At 45.8% G+C, this 15,575-nt stretch overlaps 1 protein-coding gene across 6 annotated transcripts in view; it reads right to left on the bottom strand.

The window, feature by feature from the left end:
- The window catches only part of LOC109905832 (RNA-binding protein Musashi homolog 2), a 369,667-nt gene that overhangs the window by 103,281 nt on the left and 250,811 nt on the right, over positions 1-15,575 (bottom strand). For all 6 annotated transcript variants that reach the window (XM_031791050.1, XM_031791053.1, XM_031791054.1 and 3 more), the window contains exon 8: positions 2,708-2,790. In XM_031791050.1, coding sequence (XP_031646910.1) covers positions 2,708-2,790 — 83 coding nt within the window. The remainder of the gene's footprint in view (positions 1-2,707; positions 2,791-15,575) is intronic.

Genomic DNA, 15,575 nt, shown 5'->3' with positions numbered 1-15,575 from the left:
TGCTTCTAAAATTTTTAATATCCACTTGAAAATGTCAGACGTGATTTGCACTAACTAAACATTTATCAAATCAGAGACTAGTGGACTACTGGCTACTGTGGTGGGGGAAGAGACTAGTGGACTACTGGCTACAGAGGTGGGTGGTGGGGGAAGTGACTAGTGGACTACTGGCTACTGTGGTGGGGGAAGACACTAGTGAACTACTGGCTACAGAGGTGGAGGAAGAGACTAGTGGACTACTGGCATCAGAGGTGGAGGAAGAGACTAGTGGACTACTGGCTACAGAGGTGGAGGAAGAGACTAGTGGACTACTGGCTACAGTGGTGGATCATAGAGGAAGATACTAATGGACTACTGGCTACATTGTTGGAGGAAGATACTAATGGACTACTGGCTACAGTGTTGGAGGAAGATACTAATGGACTACTGGCTACAGTGGTGGATCATAGAGGAAGATACTAATGGACTACTGGCTACAGTGTTGGAGGAAGATACTAATGGACTACTGGCTACAGTGGTGGATCATAGAGGAAGAGACTAGTGGACTACTGGCTACAGTGGTGGAAGAAGAGACTAGTGGACTAATGGCTACAGTGGTGGGTGGTGTTGGAAGAGACTAGTGGACAACTGTCTACATTGGTGGAGGAAGAGACTAGTGGACTAATGGCTACAGTGGTGGAGGAGAGACTAGTGGACTAATGGCTACAGTGGTGGGGGAGAGACTAGTGGACTAATGGCTACAGTGTTGGAGGAAGAGACTAATGGACTACTGGCTACAGTGGTGGGTCATGGAGGAAGAAACTAGTGGACTACTGGCTACAGTGGTGGGTGGTGGGAGAAGATACTGGTGGACTACTGGCTACAGTGGTGGGTGGTGGGAGAAGATACTGGTGGACTACTGGCTACATTGGTGGGTGGTGGAGGAAGAGACAAGTGTACTTATGGCTACAGTGGTGGGTGTAGGGTGTAGGGTGAGCCACTGGGTAGAAGCCTGCCTGGCCCTGCTGACTGAATACCAAGAATGAGCTCATCATCTCATCTCTCTGGGGGTTTAAGGTTTAATGGACGAGAAAAGAATGAGTATTGACATAGAGGTGGCAGTTTTGACTTCATCACTGTGTATGTCTGTGTGAGTGAAGCACTAAGAAGGAGGAGGAGTATTACATAAAGTCTTTAATCTCAGTTGTTGCATTCATAACTGTTAGGCCCAGTGCAGGCTGGTGGACGGAGTGTAGTGTGGTAGTGTTGACTAAGGAGGGAGAGTAGTGTAGTCGTGGTAGTGTTGACTAAGGAGGGAGAGTAGTGTAGTAGTGGTAGTGTTGACTAAGGAGGGAGAGTAGTGTAGTAGTGGTAGTGTTGACTAAGGAGGGAGAGTAGTGTAGTAGTGGTAGTGTTGACTAAGGAGGGAGAGTAGTGTAGTAGTGGTAGTGTTGACTAAGGAGGGAGAGTAGTGTAGTAGTGGTAGTGTTGACGAAGAAGGGGGAGTAGTGTAGTAGTGGTAGTGTTGACTAAGGAGGGAGAGTAGTGTAGTAGTGGTAGTGTTGACGAAGAAGGGGGAGTAGTGTAGTAGTGGTAGTGTTGACTAAGGAGGGAGAGTAGTGTAGTAGTGGTAGTGTTGACTAAGAAGGGGGAGTAGTGTAATAGTGGTAGTGTTGACTAAGGAGGGAGAGTAGTGTAGTAGTGGTAGTGTTGACTAAGGAGGGAGAGTAGTGTAGTCGTGGTAGTGTTGACGAAGAAGGGGGAGTAGTGTGATAGTGGTAGTGTTGACTAAGGAGGGAGAGTAGTGTAGTAGTGGTAGTGTTGACTAAGGAGGGAGAGTAGTGTAGTCGTGGTAGTGTTGACGAAGAAGGGGGAGTAGTGTAATAGTGGTAGTGTTGACTAAGGAGGGAGAGTAGTGTGGTAGTGTTGACGAAGGAGGGAGAGTAGTATAGTAGTGGTAGTGTTGACTAAGGAGGGAGAGTAGTATAGTAGTGGTAGTGCTGACTAAGGAGGGAGAGTAGTATAGTAGTGGTAGTGTTGACTAAGGAGGGAGAGTTCTCAGTGCACGGCAGGCCAGGATATGGAGCCATGCCGGGTCTGATATTTTCCCCTTACACTGCTTCACTGCACTGTTTGTGCCACAGCAGACTGCATGAGTCACAAGGCAACTAGTGCAGGCTAACAATACATTGAGGCATCACCACCACCACCACCTTCCTCCTCTCTGCCCACCATGGCCTTGCCGTCCTGGGCCTCAGCCAGCCTGCTCATAGCATCCCCCCACCACCACCTGGTCAACTGGCCATTAACCCTGACCCAAGACCAGTCTACTGGAAACACACTGCCACTACTGAAGATTAAGAATAAACATCAACACCAGGTCTGGCAAAAGGTGTGGCATTGAAACAGCCTGGACATATAGGTTTAATGTTGTTGTTTTTTCAATAATGCCAACAGCTTTCAGACATGGATAGCTGTTCCAGCCTGATTTGCAGGGTGGTTTTGCGTGAGGTAGGGACAGGTTGTTTTGCCCTTCTGCCAGGAACGGCTCACACACACAATTTCATGGTGTGTGGTCATCAGTGCACAGTGCACACTACTGACTCCATAGCCCTAAAAACCTGTGTGTGTGTGAGATGCCTGCCGTCGTTACCGCTCTGCTAAAGAGAAAATCAAATATTAATCCAGCCAGCACCGTTTGCCGTTTTGAAAAGCGAGAGCCACTCACCATTTTATTATTGATTTCATGAAAGTGGATCTCGCATACTTTCTCCACAACGTCCTCAACCTCGAAAGTTACAAAGCCGAAACCTGCAGGAAGGACAGAGAGGTAGAGAGAATGACAGGACGAGGGGGATGGAGAGAGAAAGACAGGAAGAGGGGGATGGAGAGAGAAAGACAGGAAGAGGGGGATGGAGAGAGAAAGACAGGAAGAGGGGGATGGAGAGAGAAAGACAGGAAGAGGGGATGGAGAGAGAATGACAGGACGAGGGGGATGGAGAGAGAAAGACAGGAAGAGGGGGATGGAGAGAGAAAGACAGGAAGAGGGGGATGGAGAGAGAAAGACAGGAAGAGGGGGATGGAGAGAGAAAGACGGGAAGAGGGGGATGGAGAGAGAAAGACGGGAGTGAAAAAGGAGGAAAAAGGGAGAGAAAAATAAACCATTGGTTATAGTCAAGATTTATAGAACAACTTCTATTTGAAAGACAGGCAACATATGAACATTTGTCCCCTAAATGTAGCTAAATAAACCTAATAAAGATGCAGTTATAGACCTGGAACGGCTGTACAGCTATGTGCAATAAAAATGATACAGTCCTCATTATTAGAATAACTGTATTCCTGCTTCACAGACAGAAGAGGAGGGAATTGCCACAAAGCTCATTAAATGAAATTCATGGACCCTGGCCTAGCCTGTGAATTTCATTACAGATATTCTCTGCTCCTTCATTGATATTTCACTGTAAAACACATTCTAGTTTTATGGTAATGTCAGGCCATATCATATTATTGATACATAGAACATTATACAAACTTTGCAAATCAGCAACAAGCATTGATTGATAACTAATAGAGGGTAATCTAGTGACTCATGGGCCAAAGCTTGACCTGATTATCTAATTCATAACTAATAGTGTCAGGCAGGTAGCCTAGCGGTTAGAGGCAGGCCAGCAACCGGAGGGTTGCCAGTTCGAACCCCGGGTCCAACGTGAAAAATCTGATGGGAATTTAGCTGGCATCAGGATTACTAGTATCAAATGTTAGATGCCATTGCCTTAGTTGGACCTTGTGTGTAATGACCAATAAAGCAATCTTCATTTTAGAGGGTAATCTAGTGGCCCATGGGCCAAAAATTGACTGGATTATCTACATGCCACATAAAGGGATGACATTATGAAGGCATATACTAAGGATAGACACCCAAAAATGCCCCCGCTCCCCAGCAGGAAAGCCTTCCATTCCATGCCCTGTTGACTAATCAGCACTCTCTCAGAAACAAACACACAGAGCAGAGTGGCGGAGCGGAATAGAGCTGAAGTTGTGCGCCCCGCTGTGACAAGCTGAAACAAGGCTTTGGTTTTTAAGAGAGTGGGAGATAAGCCTGTGGGAGTCAGGGGGTCAACAGGGTTTGACATAGAGCCAGCATGTGGCCGGGCACACGCCAGCAGATATGGACAGATAAAGAGGCGGGAGGGCCGATAAGAGGGTCACGGAGAGAGCAACCGTTCCGACAACCCCCCCTGTCCCGCCTCTGCACACTAACAATGAGTTATTACACAGTACAGTGCAGGGCATTCAATTCACAAACATGCACACATACATACAGTACACACACACGCAAACACACACACAAACTCTACCCGTATGTTACACGTACACATAATCCACTCCCCCAACCCCCCATATGAGGTTGGATCTATACAGGCATTAGACATCATCAAGCAGGTTTCAGTGATCAAAGCCGCCTACACTCTCTCTGGTGTGAGGTAGGAAGTGAAGCTCATTAGTCAATGACCTGCCCTCTCTCCATGACTTCCTGTTCTGATCCAGGGGGACTTCCTGGAGTGATGCACAGCACACGTCCGACAGAGAACTCAACTCTCAAGCCCCTCTCTATCAATCTCTCTCTCAGGAACATACAGTATTAAATCAATGAAACACAGATCACACAGCAATAAGAGTCAGAACACACTCAAAACAAATGGTTTAAATATTGTGCTTTTATTAGTCTTTCATCCTCTTCCCATTCATTATCTCTCCCTCTGTCTAGTTTCTCTCTCTCTCTCTCTAGTTTCTCTCTCTCTATAGTTCTCTAGTTTCTCTCTAGTTTCTCTCTCTCTAGTTTATTTATAGTTTCTCTCTTTCTCTCTAGTTTATTTCTAATTTCTCTATTTCTTTCTAGTTTCTCTCTCTAGTTTATTTCTAGTTTCTCTCTCTCTCTAGTTTCTCTCTCTCACTAGTTTCTCTCTCTCTAGTTCCGCTCTAGTTTATCTCTCTCTCTAGTTTCTCGCTCTCTAGTTTCTCTCTCTCTTTCTAGTTTCTCTCTCTCTTTCTAGTTTCTCTCTCTCTTTCTAGTTTCTCTCTCTCTTTCTTGTTTATCTCTCTCTCTAGTTTCTCTCTCTCTTTCTAGTTTCTCTCTCTCTTTCTAGTTTCTCTCTCTATAGTTTCTCTCCATCTCTAGTTTCTCTCTCTATATATAGTTTCTTTCTCTCTCTATAGTTTCTCTCTTTATATATACACTGCTCAAAAAATAAAGGGAACACTTAAACAACACAATGTAACTCCAAGTCAATCACACTTCTGTCAAATCAAACTGTCCATTTAGGAAGCAACACTGATTGACAATAAATTTCACATGCTGTTGTGCAAATGGAATAGACAACAGGTGGAAATTATAGGCAATTAGCAAGACACCCCCAATAAACGAGTGGTTCTGCAGGTGGCGACCACAGACCACTTCTCAGTTCCTATGCTTCCTGGCTGATGTTTTGGTCACTTTTGAATGCTGGCGGTGCTTTCATACTAGTGGTAGCATGAGATGGAGTCTACAACCCACACAAGTGGCTCAGGTAGTGCAGCTCACTCAGGATGGCACATCAATGCGAGCTGTGGCAAGAAGGTTTGCTGTGTCTGTCAGCGTAGTGTCCAGAGCATGGAGGCGCTACCAGGAGACAGGCCAGTACATCAGGAGACGTGGAGGAGGCTGTAGGAGGGCAACAACCCAGCGGCAGGACCGCTACCTCTGCCTTTGTGCAAGGAGGAGCAGGAGGAGCACTGCCAGAGCCCTGCAAAATGACCTCAAGCAGGCCACAAATGTGCATGTGTCTGCTCAAACGGTCAGAAACAGACTCCATGAGGGGGGTATGAGGGCCCGACGTCCACAGGTGGGGGTTGTGCTTACAGCCCAACACCGTGCAGGACGTTTGGCATTTGCCAGAGAACACCAAGATTGGCAAATTCGCCACTGGTGCCCTGTGCTCTTCACAGATGAAAGCAGGTTCACACTGAGCACATGTGACAGACGTGACAGTCTGGAGACGCCATGGAGAACGTTCTGCTGCCTGCAACATCCTCCAGCATGGCCGGTTTGGCGGTGGGTCAGTCATGGTGTGGGGTGGCATTTATTTGGGGGGCCGCACAGCCCTCCATGTGCTCGCCAGAGGTAGCCTGACTGCCATTAGGTACCGAGATGAGATCCTCAGACCCCTTGTGAGACCATATGCTGGTGCGGTTGGCCCTGGGTTCCTCCTAATGCAAGACAATGCTAGACCTCATGTGGCTGGAGTGTGTCAGCAGTTCCTGCAAGAGGAAGGCATTGATGCTATGGACTGGCCCGCCCGCTCCCCAGACAAGAATCCAATTGAGCACATCTGGGACATCATGTCTCGCTCCATCCACAGACAGTCCAGGAGAGGAGTTGGCGGATGCTTTAGTCCAGGTCTGGGAGGAGATCCCTCAGGAGACCATCCGCCACCTCATCAGGAGCATGCCCAGGCGTTGTAGAGAGGTCATACAGGCACGTGGAGGCCACACACACTACTGAGCCTCATTTTGACTTGTTTTAAGGACATTACATCAACGTTGGATCAGCCTGTAGTGTGGTTTTCCACTTTAATTTTGAGTTTGACTCCAAATCCAGACCTCAATGGGTTGATAAATTTGATTTCCATTGATCATTTTTGTGTGATTTTGTTGTCAGCACATTCAACTATGTAAAGAAAAAAGTATTTAATAAGAATATTGCATTCATTCAGATCTAGGATGTGTTATTTTAGTGTTCCCTTTATTTTTTGAGCAGTGTATATAGTTTTTCTCTCTCTCTAGTCTCTCTTCATCTCTAGTTTCTCTCTATATATATAGTTTCTCTCTCTCTCTAGCCTCTCTCCATCTCTAGTTTTTCTCTCTATATAGTTTCTCTCTATATATATATATATAGTTTCTCTCTCTCTCTCTCTCTCTCTCTCTCTATATATATATATATATATATATATATATAGTTTTTCTCTCTATATATAGTTTATCTCTCTCTCTAGTTAAAGTAAGGGAAAATAAATAAACATAAATATGAGTTGTATTTACAATGGTGTTTGTTCTTTATTGGTTGCCCTTTTCTTGTGGCAACAGGTCACAAATTGGTAATTGGTATGTCGAATTTTATGTTCCTTTTGATGGCATAGAATGCCCTCCTTACCTTGTCTCTCAGCTCATTCACAGCTTTGTGGAAGTTACCTGTGGCGCTGATGTTTAGGCCGAGATATGTATAGCTTTTTATGTGCTCTAGGGCAATGGTGTCTCGATGGAATTTGTATTTGTGGTCCTGGCGACTGGACCTTTTTTGGAAAATCATTATTTTTGATTTACTGAGATTTACTGTCAGGACCCAGGTCTGGCAGAATCTGTGCAGAAGATCTAGGTGCTGCTGTAGGCCCTCCTTGGTTGGTGACAGAACCACCAGATCATCAGCAAACAGTAGACAATTGACTTCAGATTCTAGTAGGGTGAGGCCGGGTGCTGCAGACTGTTCTAATGCCCTCGCTAATTCGTTGATATATTTGTTGAAGAGGGTGGGGCTTAAGCTGCATCACTGCCTGACTGTTTTTTGCCAATTTTAACCGCATATTTGTTTGTGTACTTGGATTTTATAATCTCCCTCCCTCCCTCCTGTCAGTTCGCTCTGGTCTGGGTCTCAGTCAGCCCTGGGCCTTTCTCCCTCTGTATGTATCCTCTGCTCTCATTCACTTAAGCACCGCTGTGTGTTCCCGCTGTGTCAGCTAATCAAAAACTAGGGCTCTGCCTCCCATCTGCAATCAGTCCCATCATTCATCCAGTACAGAGCACATTACTCCTGGCCCCATGTACTGGGGCCTCTGGGGCCTCCCCCGGTCCCCATTAGTGATGAATCAAATCAAAGACAACTGCTGCACATTCATTCTGTTTAAAGACAGCAGGTAGAGAAAGAGGATATGAAAACGTCTGTACAGTGAATAGTTCTGTATAGTGTGAAAGTGCATTGTGTTGTATCCGGTTGCTTCACACTGGATTGTCCATGTATATACAGCAGCTCCTGAATGTGTAGCGCTGAGAGAGAAGATGTTTCATTTCACGTCCACAAAGGACTCGTTTATCTGTGGCGCTCTCAGAGATCCACAGAGAGAGACTTCAACAGGTTTTCTGCGATAGGGGAATAGGCACAAATCCAAAAAGACACAGCTAAAAGGGAGTGTTGAGATGGTGTGTTGTTGCGTGAGCGAGTGGGGTCTTTAAAGAGAGCGTTTGGGGTGTGTGCTGTGCATATGAGGAAATGTCCCCTGTGATTTCTAGAGAGAAAGACATTTCCATGTGTCTGTTGAGGCCCCCGGGCAGCGTAATGCTTTCTGCCTTTGAGGATGGCCTGGGTCCTCCATATCTCCCCTCCCAACACCGCCCCCCAACCTTATCAGCGCCACACCGACCACTTCTGACAACCAACAAATCAGCTGTCAGGAGCAATTTCTCACCAGCTGAGAGGAAGCTGCCGCTGCTGGGTGGTGTGGAGCAGGAGAGAGAGGGAGGGAGAGAGGTATGTGGGAGGGAGTGTTAACACACCTGCCCTTTGCTGGAGATATCTACTCCACAATACAGCTCTCTCATATCCCCTGCTAGGGTGTAGGAGGTGCAGGGTACACTGCACCTCCTACACTAACCACCAAGAACAATGATGTGAGTCCTAGTTCTTCTTCTCTCTTAAATTATAGATAAGTTGTTTGCTGAAAATCAAACATTTGCTTTGGGCCTGCGTTGAAAGTGTCCTAAATGCACCTTGAAATGTGTTGTACTCAGTATCTCTTCATTAGTCTCGCGCTATCTTCCATTCTCTTGTCTTTCCTTCTAACAGCTCCCTCTCCAAACCCAGGGTGTATGGAAGAGGATGAGGAAACGATCTGGTCTGCTGTCTCTGTCAGAGTTCACAGCACTATTGACAAAGTCAGCTCCCACCTCAGCATTGGATGAGGCAGGTAGCCAATCAATTCGCTCCGGGAGGGGGTTGCTTAACGACGAGGCTGTAACTAACGTCCTTATCAAAGTCAAATCAGGAAAAAGAAGAGAGAGAGAGAAGACAGGCTATGTGCACACTGCCCACAAAATAAGGTGGAAACAGCTGCACTTCCTAACCTCCTGCTAAATATATGACCTGAACAGGCAGTTAACCCACTGTTCCTAGACCGTCATTGAAAATAAGAATGTTCTTAACTGACTTGCCTAGTTAAATAAAGGTCAAATTAAAATTAAATATTAGAGACACATATTTCCTTCAGATTACACAGACCCACAAAGAATTAGAAAACAAATCCAATTTTGATAAACTCCCATATCTACTGGGTGAAATACCACAGTGTGCCATCACAGCAGCTTGTTGCCACAAGAAAAGGGCAACCAGTGAAGAACAAACACCATTGTAAATACAACCCATATTTATGTTCATGTAATTTCCCTTTTGTGCTTTAACTAATTACACATTGCTACAACACTGTATAGAGCCATAATATGATATTTGAAATGTCTCTATTCCTTGTGAGTGTAGTGTTAACTGTTCATTATTTATTGTTTATTATCTGTTTCACTTGCTTTGGCAATGTAAACATATGTTTCCCATGCCAATAAAGCCCTTTGAATTGAATTGAGAGTGATTGAGAGATGAAGACACAGTAGGGTTTGAGATGTGGCATCCCCGCCTTGCCTCCTCGCAATAATAACGTGTACATGTAATGTCCTAACCACCTAAACAGGCCATTTCCTCCTACCTGCCACCCCCCAATGCTGCTGGAGACCCACCTAAACAGGCCATTTCCTCCTACCTGCCACCCCCCAATGCTGCTGGAGACCCACCTAAACAGGCCATTTCCTCCTACCTGCCACCCCCCAATGCTGCTGGAGAACCACCTAAACAGGCCATTTCCTCCTACCTGCCACCCCCCAATGCTGCTGGAGAACCACCTAAACAGGCCATTTCCTCCTACCTGCCACCCCCCAATGCTGCTGGAGAACCACCTAAACAGGCCATTTCCTCCTACCTGCCACCCCCCAATGCTGCTGGAGAACCACCTAAACAGGCCATTTCCTCCTACCTGCCACCCCCCAATGCTGCTGGAGAACCACCTAAACAGGCCATTTCCTCCTACCTGCCACCCCCCAATGCTGCTGGAGAACCACACAAACTGGTGTTCTCTCCTCACAATGTCAGACTTTTTTTTTGTTTGACTCTTTCCTCTAACTTTCATAGACGATTCCCCTCAATGACAACACATGGATTTCCAATCTGGGGTGCAGTAATAGGTGGTAGTGGTCATTACCAAGGCGTCGGGATGGATCTCACACTTATTAGCTGGTGGTGGCTAACCGCACGGCGGTCTCTGCAGACACCCCCCCACCCCCGCCCCAGACAGAGAGACATTCACAGCCGCTCACTAAACAAAGAGGCTGAAACAGCCTTAATGCCAGTTCCCATCGGAGCGCCGCTGCACAAATACAATTAAAATGCTGAATCAATGAGTGGTCAACTGACCTTTGCGTCAAGAGGCCCAGCCTGCCCCCGGGCGGTTGGATGTATTTAAAAGGAAGAGGTACATGACCAAATCACATATTAATACAGTGGCTTCCATCCCCTGCAGAGGAGGGCCAGTGAATAAGGGATGCACAGTGAATAGAGAGGGGGAGGAAGGGTTCTGCTTGTAGCCTGTGGCCCTTTCTCTTATAGATAGACAGACAGACAAACAAAAAGACAGACAGAAAAGACAGACAGACAAACAGACAAACAGACAGACTCACACAATCACGCACCTCAAGGGCGAACACACACATGCATGCGTACATACAGACACACACACCAAGGAAGCCAAATAATGATCCTAACGATGTCTTGCTGTATTGATTCATCTAGTAATAAAAAGATAAGCACTCAAAATAACAGTATTGCATTTCACCTCAAGGCAAATACAGTCTACAAATCTGTTGAAGGGGCAATGGCCGTGAATTCAGAATGTAACAGAGATCTTTCCATAGAACAAAATACTTCCCTCTCTGCTCTGTGTAAATAAATATACACTGTTCCAGTTGCTGAAACTATATGAATGATTGAGAAAATAAAGTAGCATTCAAAGTTGATGAAAAACGTTGGAGGCGCACAGACTGGTTTGTTTTTCTCATTTAGGGCGCATCGCCTCTCTCATTCGCTCTCTCGTTCTCCCTCTCTTTCGCTCATTCTCCCACTCCAAAACCCCCATTCAATTTACTCCCAAGTGTGAAAAATCATTTGCATACACACAGAAACTATGACAGTGCTGTCACAAATGGCATCCAATTCCTGCTCTCCATCAGTGTGTGAGGGCCGGGGGGGTTCCGTCATGCTTTGTCTTTGAGTGTGTGTATGTTGTTTATTGCTGTTGGTTTGTGTGTTACTGTGTGTGCATTTGTCTGTTTGTTTGTGACATCCTTCCTTCAAAAGGACTTTTGGATGGATTTAATTTCAGGAGAATCTAAAACAGAAAGGTCCTTTTCACAAAGACTGACCCTGGGCCTTTATGAGTGTGTCTGTAAGAGTGTAGACGTGTAACCTGTTAGGCATGTGTGTGCATGTGTGTGCTTGTGTGTGCATGTAAGAGTGTAGACATGTAACCTGTTAGGCATGTGTGTGCATGTAAGAGTGTAGACGTGTAACCTGTTAGGCATGTGTGTGCATGTAAGAGTGTAGACGTGTAACCTGTTAGGCATGTGTGTGCATGTAAGCATGTGTTTGTGTGTGTGTGTTCCCATGCGTCACCTCTGACAAGTCCCGGCTCCAAACCGCAATCAAACACCTTTCAGAGGAAAGCGAGAGGAGGGAGGTGAGAAAACCTGTGACAGGCGCAGACAACAGCGGACACAATAAAATCAAAGCCGGTGTCAATTAAATTCTCCTCTGGCTGATAAATGGGTCCCCTTCCCCATCCATTAATAACCAGAGCCAAGCGCCACGACAAAACTTGTCAATGGGACTAATTTTTTTGCCTGCCAGTCTGTCTGCTCTGTTTGCTAGGCTAGCAGTAGGCAGGGAGGGAGAGAGAAATAAACCTATCCTTGCTTCTCCTTGGGAGAGACCACAGGGGAACAGCGGGCAAGATGCATCCTTAAAAGTCAATAAATAGATGGGCATGCATCGATGGGAGTTTGCGGTCTTATTTACACATCCTCTTAATCAAAAGGGGAGAGAAGAAACTTGGGAAGCTCTTGGGAACTCAGATCCCTTGTAAACTAAATGAGAGTGGACAGAGGAATCAATTGGAATACCAGCCATCCTGCTACATTATAATGACTCGGGTGAAATACGTTTAGCAGAGTGACGGGAGGAGAAACGCCAGGAAAACAGAGAGAAAGGAGAGGAGGAGGGAATGAAAAACCTGCTCCAATGGACACAGGAGGCTGAGTGCTGTCACAAAGACACTCAAAACAAGTATGTGTGTGTGTGTGTGTGTGTGTGTGTGTGTGTGTGTGTGTGTGTGTGTGTGTGTGTGTGTGTGTGTATAATAGACACAGTCCCTTCGTAAGGCCAACCTACAACAGACGAATGGCCCACAGCTTAGAGCAGAAACATTGGTTTTGTATAACATTAAGGTCACTCTTCAAGTTTCCAGTTGTATTAGTCGTATGTACAGGATACACATGGTATACACTGGCCAACTAAAAGATTAGAATATGAACATAAAGTAAATGGCTCAGTAGAATAAAATAAACATTTTAGTATCAGTATAATACTTACATATGTATGTGCTGATGTACTGGACTGTCACCCAAGATTAAACAGCATTAAACACCCAAAACAAATGATGGCTCCAAAAGCACTAATGATCCCCAGCTCTGCTCCCTTCATTGGGTGAAATGGATGGAGCTCTAGGAACTGTGTATGCAGATTTAACCCAGTGTGTCTGACCAATAGAAGAGAAGGCGAAACTACCAGTCTCATGCAGTAGAAGAGGAACGGTGGGACACACCATGAGGGGGAAGAGGATTCCCACTGTCAGATAAAGGCCTGAGCACACGCCAGCTCCTTAGCCAGTGGTAATACAACAAGTAATACTGTCTCTGTCTCTGTATAGGCCTACAAGCCAGTTTAAAATATAGATATTTAAAATTAGGCTTCTAGTACGAATCAACAACATGATATCAGTGGACAGTGTTTCTCTTCAAAGACGAGGTGAAACATAGTGTATGTCCACGCAGAGCGGAATGCACACCAACCATAGGACCTCCACACATATAATTGAGCCATATTTACGCCGTCGGTGGTTCTGACAGGCCCAGAAATGGAACGACATATATTACATAATATAATAATATAATAATAATAATATATGCCATTTAGCAGATGCTTTTATTCAAAGTGACTTACAGTCATGCGTGCATACATTTTACGTATGGGTGCTCCTAGGCAGCAGCTCTGAGGGTGATGCATTGTGACAGCTCTCAGCTCATAATAACAACAACAACAACACTGACTGTCATGGTGGCTGTGTCGCTGGAGCAACAAGTCCAATTTCACCCCTCTCTCTCTCCCTTTCTCTCTTTTCCATCTCCCTCACTCTCCCTCCAACTCGTTCTCTCTGTCTCTCTCCCTCTCCTTTCCTCCATCACAGACTAATGTGATTACACTGGCATCAAAACAATTTGGTCTTTAATTACAACAAGACACATCGAGACGAGAGCCATGAGCGGCCCTTCTCACAGGGACCAAGTGGCATGAGTCATGACCAATGAAGAGAGAAAAAAACATGATGGGATATTGCTACCAGACAGACAATTTCATAAATGGAAGTGGTGGCGAAGCCGCCTTAAATGAAAGAGATGGTACAGTGGACTGGGGGGGGGGGTAACTTCAGGGGTGATCCTTCAGAAAAAGGTTAGCTGAAGAATGACAGCTCTATTGGGATTTGTGTTAGTTAGCTAACAGCTCTCCTTCAGCTTTCAGAATCAACAACATCAACATAGCTGATTATGAATGTTGTATCTGGATTAAGTGAAACTCTCTGAAGACACATAAGTGAATGTATATTTGATGACAGTAGATTTACCTGCAGGCAGAATGATGAAACGGGAGATCATAACAACATGGCGCACTTCAGCTCTGGTTAACATCTCCTATTGAAGGACTGAATGTATTCAGTGAATGAGGGGCCAATAGAATGCCATCTGGATGCTGACTCAATCTGACTCCCAACTAGGAGTAATTTCCTCTCTATTTTTCAACCTATGTGGATTGGAGGTGCATCATGCACTTCAGCCAACTGGTGAGCTGGTTCTGCTACGGTCAAGGACTGCCAGGGTCAAGGACTGCCAGGATAAAGGACTGCCAGGATCAAGGACTGCCAGGATCAAGGACTGCCAGGATCAAGGACTGCTAGGGTCAGGACTGCCAGGGTCAGGACTGCCAGGGTCAAGGACTGCTAGAACCAAGGACTGCCAGGGTCAGGACTGCTAGAACCAAGGACTGCCAGGATCAAGGACTGCCAGGATCAAGGACTGCTAGGGTCAGGACTGCCAGGGTCAGGACTGCTAGAACCAAGGACTGCCAGGGTCAGGAATGCTAGAACCAAGGACTGGCAGGGTCAGGGTAAGTGCTGAGAGGTAAGAGTACAATCTGTCACCCCACAGGAAGAGGTGAAGAGTGGAAAGAAAGAAGGAAGTACTGGAGGGAGAGGTGGAAGACAGAGAGGTGGAAGAGAAAGAGAGACAGAGAAACAGACAGACAGAGCGAGACAGAAAGACGGCGACAAAGAAGAAAAGCGAAAGAGAGGGAGAGAAAAGAGAAAGTGGGAAAGTGATCTAAACCGGTGAATAATTAAACAGGACAGCTGACCTCTTCCCACTAGCCTAGGGCTGAATAGACCTCTATAGATTTCAGCCACTACCTCTAATCAGCTGCAACCAGCAAGCCATCACCTTTCATTCCCCTCCACTTTTTACACCAAAACCAATTAGATTAATTACAGAAGCCCATTCTTGCTAAAGTTTATAGCTTCTCAGTTAGATCTATGTATCGTCCTTGAGACTGGCTGTGGGTGTCAACAGTCTCTGTGGATGTCAACAGTCTCTGTGGATGTCTCCAGCCCCAGGAGGGTGTCTCCTCTCTGGGTTCTTTGAATGAGCTGGGATGTGGAGACGTGGATGGTAATGGATAATGGGAGAGTACAGGGCAAACACACAGACAGACACTGCAGATGGCTCCCTGACTCCACTCGTACAGATACAGGCAGATACGTACAGATACAGGATACATGGGTTTACTATAGATGTCCTTTTGTGTCACAGAGAGTGTGAGCTTGTGAGCATCAAAGCAGGCCCCTGCTGTTTATTTATGAGATGTGGTGAGATAAGATTGTTGTCAGCAGAAGAATATCTTAATCCATTCATTTCTGTTTATTCTGTAAAGCCGATGTATGTTACATGAAATACGCATGTTTACTGATATTTAGGGGAAAAATCTGTCTATTGCACACCCCACAGAAAACAAGATGTACCCCCGAAATATCCAGCTATATTTACTTGCTTTATATACAGTTGAAGTCGGAAGTTTACATACACCTTAG

This window comes from Oncorhynchus kisutch, linkage group LG15, assembly GCF_002021735.2.
Source record: "Oncorhynchus kisutch isolate 150728-3 linkage group LG15, Okis_V2, whole genome shotgun sequence".
NCBI lineage: Eukaryota > Metazoa > Chordata > Actinopteri > Salmoniformes > Salmonidae > Oncorhynchus > Oncorhynchus kisutch.
Note: the sequence above shows the minus strand (reverse complement) of the source record. Positions and strands in the feature narration are given on the sequence as shown.